General features: G+C 36.1%; 1 protein-coding gene across 1 annotated transcript in view; it reads right to left on the bottom strand.

Moving 5' to 3' along the window:
* The window catches only part of LOC144252189 (adhesion G-protein coupled receptor V1-like), a 96,820-nt gene that overhangs the window by 43,619 nt on the left and 35,037 nt on the right, over window positions 1-18,164 (bottom strand). The window contains 6 exon segments of the mRNA XM_077794683.1: window positions 655-910; window positions 1,560-1,706; window positions 5,811-6,015; window positions 6,341-6,565; window positions 12,654-12,774; window positions 13,486-13,750. Coding sequence (XP_077650809.1) covers window positions 655-910; window positions 1,560-1,706; window positions 5,811-6,015; window positions 6,341-6,565; window positions 12,654-12,774; window positions 13,486-13,750 — 1,219 coding nt within the window.

Raw genomic sequence — 18,164 nt, 5'->3', positions numbered from 1 at the left:
TTTCCCATCAACTCTTCCAATGAAAGATATTTGAAAGTTGGATATCCACACTGTTATCTGAAAATGTTAGAATCATCTCATAGTATATTCTAAATACATATTATGTTTAACCTTTTTTTAAAATACATCAAATGACCTTCATCCATAAAATTATATTTATCCAACAATACAAATAGTTATTTAGGTGAAGATTTCAGCACTTAAAAGAAAAATAACAAGGACTGACCAATGTACACTTCACAGGATAAAATTTTTTCTCATTAATCTTTTGGATTAAGCAATTTATACATTGATGCGATGTGCTTCTCACTATGTTGTCAGTGCACCATACAACTACTAAAAATGTAGAGAGAAAATATGGTTGAGGAAAACAAACAATGAAGAGAAACTCAAATAAAAAAACAGTTACCTCTATTGCAATGACTTCACTAAACTGTTAACATTTTTACCATGATAGTATATCTTTAAAAATTGAAAGTATTTTTAAAAACCTTATTGCTAAGTAGTCACATGATCATAAAATTTGAAGAACAAAAATGGTTATGACTTGTCAAATTGGAAAAGTCATATAAAAATAGAAATTTGCATTTTTTGTAAGCATCAAAAGTAAATTCATTTTTTACTAAAGCCTGAAAAATATGTAACCGAATTTACCTTTAGGCTCTGCTACTCTGGTGAAGAGAGACTTGGCATGCCAGCCCATGAAGCCATAGGGAGAGTCACTGGGCAGAGTAGTTATTACGGACTTGTTTCTTTTCTGATCAATAGTAGCACCTTTTGATGGGTCCTCAACCCGTTCTGTGGCAATTTGGGTTAGTGTTATGATCACAACCTCTGATAACTCTGGTATATCATCAGCAAGAACAGTTAGAGTAATTGTAGACAGTGCCTGGCCTTCAGTAAATGAAATCTAAAATTTTAGAGAAAGATTTTATTTATCCTGTCATTATCACTCTGCAGTAAGGATATTAAAAAGTTTGATTTTCTTTCAATTATGATACAATTTAACAAAGAGTTTAGCAACAATATGTTATTATACAAATAAAAAGCTTTTACATTAAAAATAAGAAAGGTAGGAAAAAGAAAAAGTAAACCATTTCTAAACCTAAGCTAATAAATCATATAGTCAAGTTGTCATATCCTGGAGCCTATATTTCTTTCTAATTTAGTGTACAAAGTCTTTCTGAAAATCTGCTAGATAACACATGTAAAGTTCTATAAAAATAAAAGAAGGCGGCATGCCGGCTTAAACATTTTTCTCTATAGAATTTTTGTCAGGATTGCTACTCCAGATAGAAGCAACACTTAACAATGAGTCAACCGAAGGAAAGAGAGAGAGAGAGAGGGAGGGAGGGAGAGGGAGAGAGGGAGAGAGGGGGGGAGAGAGGGAGAGAGGGAGAGAGGGGGGGAGAGAGGGAGAGAGGGAGAGAGGGAGAGAGGGAGAGAGGGAGAGAGAAACACAAATCATAGCATTTCATCACTGAGGCAGGATCTGGTCTCATATATCAACAGTAATCATAATTTGTATGTGTCTTCTACAATTTTTGAACATTACATACCACTCCCGAGGTAGGAAATATGTCATCAATACTTCCATCAGCTTCCCATGCTACAGTTATAAGGCCATATGTGCCTTTTCAGCGCTCAACATTCAAGGTTACCAGGCTATCTTGATCCATTTCTTCTATTTGCTTAAATAATGAATTCTGAAAAATACACCAAAAGTCACATGGATTGACTTGAAATCACCTAAATATAGTCTTTTCTTTATTTCATGTTATTTTGCTTTTGTAGATTTCATGGTAATAAGCAATGTGAAATAGTAAATTAAAATAACAGTTAAAAATAGTAAAGTAAGAATGACTATAATTTTATTTTTAAACATACAGGTTTAAGTAAATAAAATACTAGTCAATAAAGATTTAATTTTATAGAATTATTTTTATTTTTGTTCTATATTTTTCAAATTTTGTTGAGTGAACATATTATTAATTTGATAATCAGAAAGCATGTTCTTTTATAAAATAGTACATATAACATGTAAAAAGTTTGTAGAATGGAAAGGACATGGAGTCAGGTGAGCAAGAAGCCTTTCCCCCAGAGTAAGGTCTGGCAATCCCTCTAGGTCTGTTCTTCCTAATGGTAAAATGTGTTGGACCTACAAGGTCTCCAGCTCCCACCCCAGTGCAGCACATCATAAGAATGAAGGTGCTCCTTCCAATCATTTGCAAATGTAACTTTATGCTTAAATTCACATCCTCTAACCTATTTCTGTTCATGGTGTTTCATATCTACCTAACAAACCTTACAACTATTTTACCAGCCAGAAATCTTCCTTTGCTTTATATTAGAATTTCTTTCTTCTCACCTATGCTTCCTAGCCTCTTATCATTTTTCCAAATTAATTTGTACCTCTGTGACTTAATATTCTTCACTGAACACACAACAGAAGATCTCTTGCCAGCCATTTAATGAAATTTCCTTCAAATGAATATTTTAGATAATCCCTTCTTACAATATATCCTTGGCTTCTCAAGGGTAATAAGAAAAAAATATGGAGTTTTAAAGATTTTTTCTTTCCAGTAAGATTTTTCATGTATTTTTACTATGATAATCTGAAAAGAGACCCCCCCATTAATTTCTTAAAGCTTATGAAAGCTTCTATTTAGAATGCTAATTTCAGTAAAGATCCTATCCTACAATGATACTTCACACAGTATTTTAACAAATTGTTAGAGATGTTACAGAGTAATAAAATCTTGCTCAAGGCAAACATTCCTGAAGAAAACGCCTTGATTTTAAAATATGCATATAATTTATTCAGAAAAGACAATGCCTTTTTAAAAGAAAAAACATCCTCTCTGGCTCTATATTTTCCATAAAGGAAGGTTAGTTAAATGAGGTCTTCATGCAGCCAGAAATATTCAAGTTGTTCTTGTCATCTACTACACCTCATCTTGAAAGGAGACTGTCCAGACAAAAAAGAGCTGTGTTGAGAAATTCTGAAAGGACTAAAGGAATCCAGGGTACTTACCTTGGCATGGTGACACCACAGTGATTTAGTGTCTCTAGACAATTTTTAAACAAGGTTCCTAAAGTGGAATCTACCGTGCCCATACAATTGAGGATAGTCTGTGCTCTCTATCTGAGGATAGTCTGTGCTCTCTATCTGCAGAACAGCTTCAAGGTAAGAAGATGGACACATGCTGCAGAACATGAGGGTTCTTGTCCCAGTAATGCAGCTCTGCTCTACATACTTGTCTGTTGTCCTGCAAAGGCTGTGGAAATGTTCTGTACCCCTCCACATGCAATGACATGATCATTGAAGCACCCTTGCAAACAACTGACTGAGGACATTAGAATGTCCAAAGCTTGTCATCTTACATCCCCCAAACTTGCTCCTCTCACAGTTGTTCATATCTTGGGGAAGGGTAAATTCATGCTTCCCATAGCTCTGCTTATTTGCTGAATTACTGCAATAGTCTCCTGAATTACTGCAATAGTCTCCACACTCCTGTGGGTGTGTCCTTCCCACTCACAGTATGTGTTCAATATTATAGTCAGAGCATTCTTTTCACAATGAATCAGTTCACACATTTCTTCTACCCTAACCCCTAAGAGGGCAAACTCAGCACAATGCTAAATAAGGGACTTGTGTACAACAATATTGACATAGCAGTCCTGATTGTTGTCCCTAAAAAGGCCAGCTCACAGGCTGGTCCTCAGCTAGTGTTTGGGAATATGAATTTCAGGAGGGTTCCCACCATTCTCAGAACTTCTGTTTTTGGTACTGGAGGATGAACTCGAAGATACTTTACCGCTGATCTATGCCCCAAACCCTTGTGTTTTTTATTTCTAGAGAGGATCTCCAGGAGAATCTTTGTCTTTTGATCTTCCTGCCTTAATCTCCTGAGAGAATGATACGATATCCACCACCACACCCTTCTCTATTCCCAGAGGTCTCAAGTTGCTCCCTGTGCCCAAGCTATTTGTACAAATAATGTGATTAACTAACATCTGTTTTCCTTCTGGAAGTGTAGAATTTTGGTATGTGCCAGGCAGATGGTAACCACATGACCAACTGCCAATTAAAACCTTGGGAACTGAGTCTCTAGTGAGCCTCTGGTTGGCAAAATTCCACGTTGTAACAACTGGATGCTATGGAAATGAGTATGTCCTGTGAGACTCTGCTGGGAGGGGATTCTTGGCAGTTTACACCTGGTTTCCTCTGACTTCACCCATGAGCATTTCCCCATGGAGAATTTTGAGTTTGTATCCTTTGCTTTCATGAATCATAGCTATGAGTATGATTCAACACTAAGTATATGAGTGCTCCCAGTGAATCATCAAAACTATGGATGGTCTTGGGATCACAGGCCCCTGACTAGCCTCCTGGACCTATCTCCCCCTCCTACACTGACTGTAGCCAGTGACTTCCTTGTTGCTCTATAAGGACAAGAGGGCACTGCAGGCCTCTCCTCTTGGTAATGGGTCCCTGTCTGAACTGTTACTACCCCAGATGTCAATATAATTCAATTTTCAACCCCTCCAGGCCTATGCCCTTCTGTAACTCCATACAGCCCTTCCTGACCATTCTATTTTATATTTCCTATCTACAACCCACACCCCTTCTTTCATGCTCCATATGCCTTCTCTGCCAGATGCTTCTCAACAGCACTAGCACCGTCCAAGATAGTACATGTTTTATTGTATCTTTGCCTATTGACAGTGTCTCCTTGATCCCCTCTAGGATAATGAAGGTAGAGATTTTTATTGTTTCATTCTCTGACATCTTTAACATCTGGCAGAATATCCATAACATAGTGTTTATTAAATATCTGCTGCATTTATGGAATAAATGAAAAACCAACTGATCAGGTTTGTTGCCCAGTTCTGGTCAATGAGAGATAAGAAGTTTTTGAGAGGCTTTGGGAAATTTCTTCTTTAATCAAAATGGGATATAAAGTATCTTTCTGTCCCTAACTGGACATGAATAAAAAGCAGTAGCCCAAATAATAATATCAGTTTTCAAACAACCAATGAAGGATCCATTTTGAACTAACAAAGTAGAGAAAGGGAAAGGACCTCTATTGACACAGTACAATCTCCAACTTCTTTCTCTGTGGACATGCTCTTAACATTTAAGCTAATATAAATTAAGTTTTCCTTATATGTAGAAGATTTCAGAGGAAGAGAGATAATAGCTGTAGATATAACTCTAGTTCAAAAGTCAGAATACACCTAGCAAATATAATACATGATGCAACATGAATGGCTGTTCTTTTGCTCACTGGCAAAAGCTGATAAAGGCTGTGTGTGGAATATATTTAAAAAGATTAGCATGGCTGGTTTTCCTCAAGACAAGACATCTGCATATGTGCAATGTACATATAGTTACATCTCTCTTCCATCCTCCCCACAATAATAAAATTTTATGTGATATGTATGACACAACACAGTGTATAGTGTATTAAACAGTCTGTCTCATCATTGCCCTCTGGTAAAAAGGCTAACAGCAGAGTCAAACTCCTGGACCAAGAATAATTAATTTCAAATTGAAATAAAAAGAATAACTACAAAAAAAATTAGGACAAGTTGATCCAGAGGCCCCATTGTGTAAGACAGCAAATTCCAAGATGCCAGCAGAATTCACCTTAGAATGCAGAACAGGGGATAAAGCCATGGCAAAGGAAAAGAGAACGGCTGCAGGGAGTATGACTCACTCACCAAGTGCAGAAAAGTCCTAATTTATAAATGAGAATGAACAAAATCACTTTGACTTGCGAGTATAAAATCCTTAGTATCATTACCTGAGCAAATCCAACAACTCCATAGGCATTATCATTAGACAGAATAGTTATTTTCACATAGCCATTGCTACCAATCTCTGCTCCACCTTTGGGATTTTTAAGCTGAACTTTGAAGGATTCTTCTTCTTCTGGAACTACATCATCAAGAATATTTACTGATATTGTAGCTTCTCTGTCCCCAGGTTCAAATATCAGTTCACCTGAACTAGCATAAGAAGCGTACATAAAATAAGTTAACGACAACAAATTTAAAATACACACATACTAGATTACTCATGAAACACATCACACTGAGTAATATTAAAGTTTTGGAAGAATCACATTTCATAAATAAATTTTTAATTAAAATTATGTATATAGTACTGAAGAACTTCATAGAATTCATATTAGAGATATGGATAACATCTCTATTTCTGGCTTAAAAATAGCTGTTATATTTTATATATTCCTCAGTCATTGAGACTTAGAAATTTGATGCCATATGAAATTTTAGTGAGCATACAGACATCTTGCATAAGTGTTGGACCTACCTAGGAATAAAGTCAGACTGGCTAGAGATGTAGGCCAGCTCATACATGTGTGAGTGGACAGCTCCCACAGCAGCAATTAAATTCTTGCTTGAATTAAGGGACTTTACTGTAACAGAATATGCATCCTGAGCAGAAGGTGCTTCCAGAACAAATTAGAACTGATTCAGCTCTGAATTCCAGCAGTAAAGAGCAGACCCTTCTTGGCCAAGTACAAGTATGTGGACTGCAAGAAAGAAAGAAAAGGCATCTTGGGGTGAAAAGTGAACTCATTCATACACTGTCTCCCCCATTTCCAAAGCAAAACTTTTCCCAAAGTTCCATTTGGACACCTCAAATTAAGTAAATATAATGCTATTTCTAAAAGTACCTAAATATAAACAATAATTTATGAGTGCTGTGGAATAATCAATCCAGCTGGACAATGCACCCACATGCATTTAAGAGAAATGAAAACACTGTCTGGTAGCACTCACATGGGTTTTGTATTCTTAAATCTATCTCAATATCTATAAAGTACTTTTTAAAAATATATATATTTTTAGTTGTAGTTGAAAACAATATCATTATTTATTTATTTTTCTGTGGTGTGAGGATGGAACCCAGTGCCTCATACATGCTAGGCGAGTGCTCTACCACTGAGCCACAACCACAGCCCCTATAAGTAATTTTAAAGTAAAAAATATCCATAATCACACCAGTAAATGTTTTAATTTTTATATTTTCCTCTCTGGTCACTATATTAATTTATATCTGACAGTTATAAATAGTAAAAAATTGTATAAAAAATCTAAATTAAGAATTTTATCCCATATTTATAGTTTTACACAGGATTATATGTTTATATGTTGCTGTATAGTCTATAAATTCATAATTTTAATGCATAGATAATAATATGTAGGGTTGATCTTCAAGATATATTTAATAATTTCCCTACATTGGCTATCTGTTGTTTTACATTTCATTTCCAATATTAAGTAAAGACAGAATTTTTATTATTTCAATAGATAAATTATTCAAGGTTATTAGGCCAAAGTGTATGAACAAATTCATGACTCCTAAAGTATATTCTGCCAATGCTTTTTGAAATGTTATCAGAAAAGTGTATTTTTATTAAATTCAAAGCAATGGCACACATTTGTATCTACAGAAGTTGGGAAGGAAGAGGGCATACATGTTGTATATAATACTAAACAATCTTGAGGCTTAATACTGGCCAAGGTGGGTAGGGGGTCCATATAGAAACATCCAAATTCCAGCACTTAAAGAAACTCAATGGAACATAAATTCCCAAATAAAACTGATTGAGTGTTAAATTAGCACATGGGACCAGAAATCATGAGGGTCTTCTAAACTGTTAGCCCATAAGTTATAGTGGCAAACCCCATATCCTAACTCCTACATATCAAGAACTACTGACCATATTTGTTTACAGCAATTAATTTAAGTACTATTATAGTTTGTAAATGTTGTGTAAAAGACTAAGAAATGTCTTATTAACACACATGAATCTTTAACTATCCATATATTTTGCATAAAGCTTTATAAAACTGGAGATATTCAGAAAAAAATAAAACTAAATGGATCTGAAAGCCCTCAAATTTAGCTGACACAGTCTCAACCAAGATCAAAACTAGAGTGATCTGAGCACCACTGATTTTGGTTCTCCACCTTCATAGATATTCCCTATTCACTTCTCAATTGGATTGGTATGAATAGGAAACAAGTTGATAATGAGATGTTCACATTAAAAATATGGGTGCTCAAATCTACTTACAGATACTCTTCAACTTGTAATGAAATTATGTCCTGATAAATCCATAATAAGTAGAGAATAGCATCAGTCAAAATGCACTCAATACTGTTAACCCACTGAACATCACAGCTTAGATTAACCTGCTTTAAATGTGCTCAGAAAAAGCCTCCAGTTGGGCAAAATCATCTAACACAGAGTCTATTTTATAATTGACTACTGAATGTCTCATATAACTAGTTGACTACAGTACACCACACAGAATGCAATCTGTGCTGTTTGTACCGTGAATATGGGGCCAACTGGAAGCTGCACTCCTTGCTGCTGCCCAGCATTGCAATCATGCTGCATATCACTAGCCTTGGAAAAGGTCAATTTTCAAAATATACAGTATGGATTTGACTGAATATATATCACTTTCACACCATCATCAAGTCAAAAACGGAAAATCCTAAGCACAGCCATTTTAAGTCAAGGACCATCTATATATACATATAATGAGTAGTTCCTAAGAAAGTAAACATTTATAACATTTCAAAAGCAGGAAATTGGGTCAGAGAATTGATAACAAAAAATCTTACATCTCTACTCTGGGACATGGAAGTGTAACTAGTACTCATACTCTTCCATTTAGCAAAACAATAAAAAAGCAGAAGTTATCTCAAAGAAAGGCAACCAGATAAGACAGTTTAAGATGTGTAGATAAAGAGAAGTTTGAGTACTGAATGGTAGAAAGTAAGTATTCTTAACAATTACAGATGTGAGACTTTAAGAATGAAGACAGTAAGAGACAGTGTGGCCAGGAAGAGCTACATACAAAGGAAGCAGCAACATCAGGAGAGAACTGAGTTCCAGCATAAGTAGAAGGGAAGATTTTGAGGAAGGTCTGAGATAACAATCTATCTGTTCCACAGGGCCTTATGGGAGCATGTGGGGAGTTGAGGGAGGTGGGGCAGGGCATCTGGCCTAGACATCAGGGTTTGTGTGGTCTACAGGATGTACAGACCAAATGAGGATGAAAGTCTCTTCACCTCCATGTGCACTGGATTTCTCATGAAGACTAAATAGAGATGAAGAGAGCAACCATCTATTCCAGATGATTTTCAAAAAGGATGATGTCCAGAGGTCATAGTTTTGGTGAAGCTAACAGTTGGGGGACTAAGACAGGAGGGTTAAGGGGCCTCCCAAGCAGTATACAGAGCTTTGAGGTTTAAGTGAGATTTAAAAGGGGGGGGGGTGCTAACTAGGGCTTGGAACACAATAAACATTCAGTCTTTAAAGGCTATAGATTTCCTTATGTTCTGAATCCCTTACCAACCCTTTAAAAAAGTGGAGTTCAACAAGGTTCAGTTTGAGTTCTTTTTCTCATACTACATAGTCTCTTTCTAAACCATTCTATCTCAGCCTATACTAAAATGATCCTCTGTACTTAGTGACTTCCATTGTTTATCTGTGACTAAGGATTCTCTTCTAAATTCCAACCAATAATATTTACTCAAAGGCATCTCAAACTCAACATATCCCAACCAAATTCATTATCTTTGTCCCAGAAAGGCGCAGTCCTCCCCCATGTCACCTCCATGATAGGTGTTGTATCATGTTTCCATTACCTGCAGAAATGAAGGCTATTGACAACCTCTCTCTCACCTACCCCAAACATCTTGCTGACCATCAACTCTTCCGGATTTCACTCATGAGATATCTGAATCAATCTACTCCACCTGCATCACCAACCTATTTTCCACCTGCATCACCTACCACTTTCCAAGCTAGCTCTAGTCTAAAGTATGTGTCTCCAGAGTGTCTTCAAATACTTTTTCTTAGTAGACTCTAAGTTTTTCTACCATGACAGCAAAAAGCTCCCCTTTAAAACAAACACACAGTCTCTCTCTCTCTCTCCCTCACTCCCTCCCCATCCCTCTCTCTCTAACTTGTCTCCCTACATTTCTTCATCACCTTCTCATAAAAAGTACCCCAATACTTCTAGAAGAAAGACAAAACTCTTTCAAGTCCCCATATGATTTATCTGTTTAATCTTTGGTTACACCCCACACTACTGTCTTCTCCTTGCCTGTTTTGGGTCACACTGGTCTTCCTGGTCCTTCCCTCAAAGCACCACTCACCATCACCACCTGACCTCTGTACATGCTGCTGCCTTTGCCTGGAGCCCATCTCATGCTCAATTCTTTGTCTCATGAACTCTTACTCAACCTATAGTTCTCGGCTAAATAATTCTTCACTAATAAAGTTTTCTGGTTCTCTCTTTAGACCAGGTCAGTTTTTCCCCATTTTGTATTATGAAAGTACAATATTCCATTCTTTTTATTTGTTTATGGATAGAAAATTGTGTGCTACATATGATGTCTCTCTTCCCTACTATGTGCTAAACTTCTTCAGGATAAGGACAGACTATATAATTTTGCTTACCCTTGTTTCCCTAGGTTCTACCTTTGTGCTTGGCACATAATTGACATGTAAAATACATCTATTAACTAATAAAGAAGAGAAGGGTAAAGGGGAATATGAGTTCATATGTCCTTGCAGTCTTTGTTATATTCATTCTTCCCCTTCCATATAAAGAACTCAATCACTACCCAATAATCTCTGTCAAGTCATTAATCAGAATAAAATATGTGATCCTCACAGTCATGGCAGCAATCTAATGTTTTTAATAATATATTTGACACATACAAAATAAGAAAGCCCCCGAACATTCTTTAATGCATAATTTCAGCTTTCAGGGGATCTATAATAAGCCTCTCTGAATAATTACCTACAATCTATTCATACTTTCACAACCTCAAGTCACAGAAACAAAAGAAATAAAGAGACCTCACAATGGGTCCCTTAATAAACCTCTGGCAGAATTTCCCACAAATTCTCTTAGAAAGTTTGCCTATTATATTTTTTAAAAATCTTTAAAGGCAATTCTATAACTTTAATTAATGGCCCATTCACGCAGCACACTTCATCCTTAATTAATTAGACAACTATTTTCAATAATAATAAGTGCCTCAAGTAGACACAGTTAAGCCATTTGAAAACTTGAGGTATAAGAGAAGCAAAAATTAAAAGGCACAAAATTAAGGGACAACTGAAAAAAGACAAACAAGTATATGATGAAAGAAACATAATTTATTCAGTGAATCCATACTGAGCAAACACGAAAATCAATCAAGCTGTATATCATAAGAGAGTGCAGCAACACAGGACTTGCATCAGTGTGTGGACAATGTAAAGAGATAATCTGAGGAGGGGATAAGGAGAAAACAGGCAGGCACAGGATTTTGACAGCAGAATGAAGACAAGTCTAGAGACCTGAAAGCCATGCCATAGTCCAGATGGAGAGTGGCGGGGTCTGGGAGAATATATCATGGATGCAGGGCTGAGGAGGAAGAAGTGGAAAACACGGAAAGGAGATGCAGTGACGTGTGTGTGTGTGTGTGTGTGTGTGTATTTTATATATATATATATATATATATATATATATATATATATATATATATATATATATTATTTATTAGAAATGAGAGGTAAATAAGCTGTGATTCCTGGTCAGTGCTGAGGTGACTTAGGGTGACAGTCACAAAGCCTAACAGAGAAAAAAGCAGTCAGGCACCTAAGAAAAACTGCAAATATAGACTGTCTCCTATATTTGCACCAAATCCTCCAGTCCTCTCAATATGCTTTACTTTATACGTTTTAACTTTTGTGAGTTAGATTATCCTCAAAAATCAATATCTCTGAAGTCCAACCCTCTAACAATCTCTCTATCCACTACTCAATAGTGTCTTCATATTTTTTATTGCTTCTCTACTCAGACATTAAGACTATGAAGTTAGGGAATTCTTCATATCTACATAACAATGACTTACATATACTATTTAATTAGTAAAAGTGTGCTGTTTCATTCATATGGAATTGGTATGTCTCAACCCAACAGCAGGACTGTGATTCATTTGGACTAGCCTGTGTAGCCCCTTGTGCTTGGCTTCCAAGTTCCTCTGGGCACCTCAGCAGCATACATGATGATTCACCAATTGTGTGTTGTCCCTGTACTGTTGACACCTTCCCTAAAGGCAACCTGACCAGCTCACATGGCAACTGGACTCAGCTGCTTCTCTTTCTCTACAGCCTGCCCAAGTGATTCCTCCAGACAGCAGATATACTACACATATATCCAACTTTCTGACTTTTCAAAAACTCCTTAAATGCTAATGTTTCCTCTCTTCTTATATATACTTTCATATTTAAATATATATATATATATATTTAATGTCATTTTCATTTTCTCTAAATAAGAGAGACAAGAGACAAAAAAAAGTATCCTATCTTTCTTCTTCATTAACATTTTCCCCTATATTTTAGTCACTTATTCTCAAGGAGCCTTTTGAAATTCTAGGACTTCTGGAAAGATTGTTGTACAGATATTGATTTTATACTCTTTTTAAAATACCCAGGCTCTGGAATGTGACAATTTTATGTCTAATTTAATGAGATTCAAATAATCCTGTTTCACACTGCCTTTAGGATGACTAGTTAGCAGTTGAAAAGTCCTTATCTATTCCAGAGGCTGGTGTGAAGGAATGAATTCTGTTAACGGTAGGAAAATCCAGGGATTGGAAATATCTGAAAGAAGACTGTCCTATCTCCCAGAGGAAAATATCAATGGAATTCTGATCTCCTACAACAATACAGTAATAATCAAATCTTGAAGTAAAAGTTACAGAAAGAAAATGGCAAAATTGCCTAGTAAGACTATAACAAAATGGTAATTCTAATTTAAGAAACAAATTTCATATGAATCCATTTAGTTCAACAAAAACATAACTTTTTAGATAATGTTTCAAATGTCTTTGGTAATAGTTAACTAGCTAGCTATTGTCCATGACCCAACCATAAAGAAAGAAAAGAAGCAAAATATTTTCTTTTTTTTTTAACATTGTTGAAATTTTATCTAAATTTTTGGTAAGCAAAAGAAATCATATTCTTATTTAGAAAACATTTTTGAAACAATATTGTCAAAAGTTGCTGAACACTTTTTATTAGTACTATAAATTATTCATGACACCCCAAACATATTCAGATAAAAAGTTACCTGTTTGCACTTGTCTATGAAATCTTCATAAATCATTCTATTCTACTCAACCACCCCTTATTTCATTTTAACGTAACTTTAAATTTGTGGTTCAGGGCACTACAAAAGTACTGGCATAATGCTTATTTTTTCCTCAAATTGCATTTATACCTGATAATTAACATTATCCCTCAAGAAATAGTCTATGGATTACCTAAAAAATTGTTACAAGAGCATTTTCATATAAAACAAACATTATGAAGGCTAGACAATTTGGGTAATAAATATAGTTGCATTATAAACACCATGTCATCTTACCTAAAAAGGTATTTTTGGCAAAAATTAAGTAAATATCATCTCCTGAAGACAAAGCTTCAATTTGTGTCGTTCCACTGACTGGCACTTCTTCAAAGTAAATAAATGTGCTGTCAGACCATCTGAATAAAAGGACGTGTAGCCTGACATTAGCCTGGGAAATTGCTAAGAACAAAGAGTTGCCTCTGTTGAATAAGGCCATGGTCAAAACACCCCGGACAGGAAGATTCTGTTGCAATGCAAAGCTCTGTCCATTCCATCTGAAGACCTGTAGGAAATGTTCAAATATAAAAACCTTCATGGCTAGGAATTTAGCACTAGGAAGAATTTAGCCAATGTCACATGTCTATTCTCCTGTATCCTTTTATTTAGTTAGGATGATACTTTTATTAAGTGGGAAAGTACCAAGCCTAATGCCTTCTCCCCTTTTTTATTTCTGTGTGTGTACACACATGCATGCAGAATAAATGAAAGAAAAATTATTTGAAAATAAATCTTAGAAGTGAGTACAAGATCTTCTGATGTTGCACATCATTTCCAACATCTTGATCAACATCATATAGAGAAATGCCTAAACTATTTTCATCCTCATGGTGGCAATGCATACAAGGTTTCAGGTTAAGTGTTCATAATATTTAAAATTAAAAGAAAGTGTATAATCGACCTGGTTTCCTATATAATTTGAGCACTTTCACAACAAATTATACTTATTCAGGAGATGGAAGATGGTGGAGGAGACAGAAGATAACGAAGTAAAGGAAAGCTACTTCCTAAGCTGCATCCTGGTGTGGTAGGAGCCCTCTTCAAACAAAGACAAGAGGCACAGCACAACTAGTAGATGTGTGCACATGCAACTCTGTTGAACAATGTGGCACCTTTAGTAACCAGGTATGCATGTGTTCCCCAGAACAAAGAAAGGCAGTGTGGCACACTGACCATGCAAACGCCACTCTGCTAACACTCAGGGCACATGTGCAACTCTGCCAACACCCCCAGTGGGCCTGTGCAGCTCTGTCAAAATTTCCTTATAGAATAACCACATGAAGTGTATTTTTCCATATAGGGGAGCAAAGGAACTAATATGTAACAGGGGAAAGGGAGACTAGCAGTGGCTATATAAGGCAAATCCCTGCTGCAATAGGGGCTTGGCTTTGGATGAAAATCCACCCAGTCTGTCCTGGTACAAAATAAACATTACTCTTATTAACCACCTTGGTGTCATGTCTCTGTGTGTGATCCCCACAACAGTGGCCTGGGACCAAAGCAATAGGTGTACAGCTTCTTGACAAGGTGGGTAAAAGAGGAATTTCAATAAAATTTAACATTAGACACTGAAGTGGCTCAGGGACTCAGGAATTTGGGTACAGTAACTGAATAAGAAGGAATACATTGGAGCAGACCTGGCAGCCCCACCACCTATGCAGAGTCACCACAGACAGAGGGAACAGAACACAGTCTTCATAGAGAGAAACCTGAAATCAAAAATGCTACCTATTCTTAACTGATCCAGAGGCTGTACTGTATGCTAATGCTTGAAAAGCATGCTCTATATTTCAACTGGTTACGGAGAGATGAGGCAAGTCACAATGTCCTGCACACAGCTTTCTGGGGACCTAGGCTGGGCCAGATGGAAAGTGAGTAAAACAGTGACTACACCCAGAGCAAAGGGAGCCCAATTCACTTGTCCTTTTTCTCAGGAAGCTCATGTGACCAGCTGAAGTCTGAGCTGGCACGGTGAACACACTAAAGGACTAGACCAGAGAAGACAGTGTTCTTGAGCAGCAGTGAGTAAAGGGTCAGCAACCCCCTGTCCCATGATTGGATTTTTGGAGGGTCTTGAGAACCAGACCTGCAGATGACATTGGCTATTGTCTAATCTAGAAGTGGGTCCATCTAGTCTTTCCAAAGAAGCCCCAGCCAACAAAGCCCAGGAGGCCTAATGAGACCTCAGCCCTACCTGCTGGAACTTCCCTCACAGGATGCTGCAGAGGCAGTTCCTTGGGAGTGCACCAAACTGGTCCAGATGGACAAAGCACCAGCTGACAGTTTGTCCTAACCCACCCCACCTCATACTAGTGAGAAGGGAAGCTGAGTCTTACATACTACATCAAACAGCTTCAGTCTTAGGCTGTTCCAAGTGGCAGCTCAGAGAGCAACACAAAACCAGGAAGGACTAAACAACCCCACCCTTTGCTCTCTCTATCTGTATACAACTCAGAAGAATTGAAAAGAAAGACTGTTGACATACACAAAAACCACCCAATGTCATCAATTATTTTGTCTAATTCAATGGAGAAGTGTCCTTCATTATTCATTCTTCATTACAATTTTTAAAAATTCTTTCTGGGGCTAGGGCTGTAGCTCAGTGGTAGAGCACTTGCCTAGCATGGGTGAGGCAGTGGGTTTGATCCTCAGCACCACAGTAAAAAATTCAATAAAGTTATAAAATGTATTAAAAAATTATTTCCATGTGTGCATCATAAACAATATTATAAATCAAATGGATCAAATGTACATCTACAGAATATTCCACCCTATAACAGCGAAATTTATCTTCTCCACTGCACACAAATTTTTTTCCAAAATAGACCATATTCTAGGCCATGAAACAAATCTTAGCAAATCCCAAAAAAAAAATCAACATATCCCATGTATCCTATCAGATAATAATGGAATGAAACTAGAATCAAAGCAAGAAAAATAATAGAAACCACAAAAAAGATGGAGATTGAACAATACTCTCTTAAATGAAGAAAATATCAAAGAAGAAATAAGAATAGAAATTAAGAAATTCTTAGGAAAAAAGAGAAAAATATACAATAGATCAGAATCTCTGGGACAGTATTAAAATAGTTCTAAGAGGAAAATTATAGCACCATTATAAAATTAAAGAATTGTCAAATAAATATGCTTATGCTTCACCTCAAGGCCTTAGAAAAAGATGAACAATCTAACCCTAAAACCAGTAGAAGACAGGAAATAATTAAGTTCAGAGCCAAAATCAATAAAGCTGAGAATAAGAAAACAATAGTCAGGAACAAGATAAATAAGATTGACACTTAGCCAAACTAATCAAAAGAAAGAGTGAGAAGAAGCAAATCAACAAGATCTGAGATAAAAAAGGAAATACCAGCAAAGACCCTTTTGAAATCCAGAGAGTTATCAAAACCTGTTTTGAAAATTTGTACTCCAATAAGCTGGAAAATCTTAAAGACACTGACAAATTTCTAGACACATATGGACCTACTCAAATTGAATCAGAAAGATGTAGAAAACCTAAATAGACCAATACTAACTAATGAAACTGAAACAGTAATTAAAAGCCTTTCAAAAAAGGAAAACCCAGGACCTGATGGATTCTCAACTGAATTCTACTAGATCTTTAAAAAAGAACTAACACTCTTTCTCAAATTACTCCATGCAATTAAAAGAGGGAACATTCCTAAATACATTTTTAGAAGCTGGTATAACCCTGATGCCAAAACCAGATAAGATGCATCAAGGGAAGAAAACTACAGAATAATATCCCTGATAAACTAGATGCAAAATTCCTTAATAAAATTTTAGCAAACACCATTTAAAAACACATCAGAAAAGATAATACACCATGATCAAGTGGGTTTCATTCCAGGAATACAAAGTTGTTTCAACATAGGCAAATCAATAAATGTAATTAATCCTTTAACAGAATTAAGGACACAAATCATTTGGTCATCTCAATACATGCAGAAAAGGCCTTTGATAAAATTCAACACCAATTCACATGAATAAATGCTGGAGAAGCTAGGAATCAAAAGAACTTACCTAATCATCATAAAGGCCATTTATGACAAACTCAAAGCCAACATCATACTCAGTGGAGAAACACTAAAACTTTAAAAACAGGAATAACACAAGGCTGTCCACTCTCACCACTCCTATTCAATATAGTCCTCAAAACATTAGCCAGAGCAATCAGGCAACAAAAGGAAATGAAAGGTATACAAATAGGGAAAAAAGACGTCAAAATATTTGTTTGCCAATGATATGATCCTATATCTAGAAGACCTAAAAAACTCCACTAGATCACTTCTAGAGCTTATAAATAAGTTTAGCAAAGAAGGAGAATACAAGATCACCACTCATAAATCAATAGCTTTCTTACACTCTAACCATAATTCAGCTGAGGAAGAAATGAAGAAAACCATCCCATGTTCTTGAACAGACAGAATCAATATTGTCAAAATGGCCACAGTACCAAAAGCAATATAGAGATTCAAAGCAATCTCATTTAAATAACAATGATATTTTTCACAAAATTAGAAAAAAAACAATTCTTAAATTCATTTGGAATAATAAGAGAAACAAAATAGCCAAAGCAATACTAAGCAAGAGAAGAGAAGCAGGAGGTATCACAACACCTGATCTGAAATTATATTTCAGAGCTATAGTACCAAAAACAGCATGGTACTGGCATCAAAATAGACATGAAAACAAATAAAACAGAATAGAAGACGCAGAGACAAATCCACATACTTACAGCCATCTGACATTTGAAAAATCTGTCAAAACTATATTTTAGACAGACAAAAGACAGCCTTTTTAACAAATGGTGCTAGGAAAACTGGATAGCTATGTATAGAAAAATGAATCACACCCCTCTATTTCACCCTATACAAACCCAAATCAACATGGATCAAAGA

Source organism: Urocitellus parryii, unplaced genomic scaffold, assembly GCF_045843805.1.
Source record: "Urocitellus parryii isolate mUroPar1 unplaced genomic scaffold, mUroPar1.hap1 Scaffold_37, whole genome shotgun sequence".
Lineage (NCBI taxonomy): Eukaryota > Metazoa > Chordata > Mammalia > Rodentia > Sciuridae > Urocitellus > Urocitellus parryii.
The sequence above is the reverse complement of the archived record's forward strand: the minus strand, read 5'-3'. Positions and strand labels throughout refer to the sequence as shown.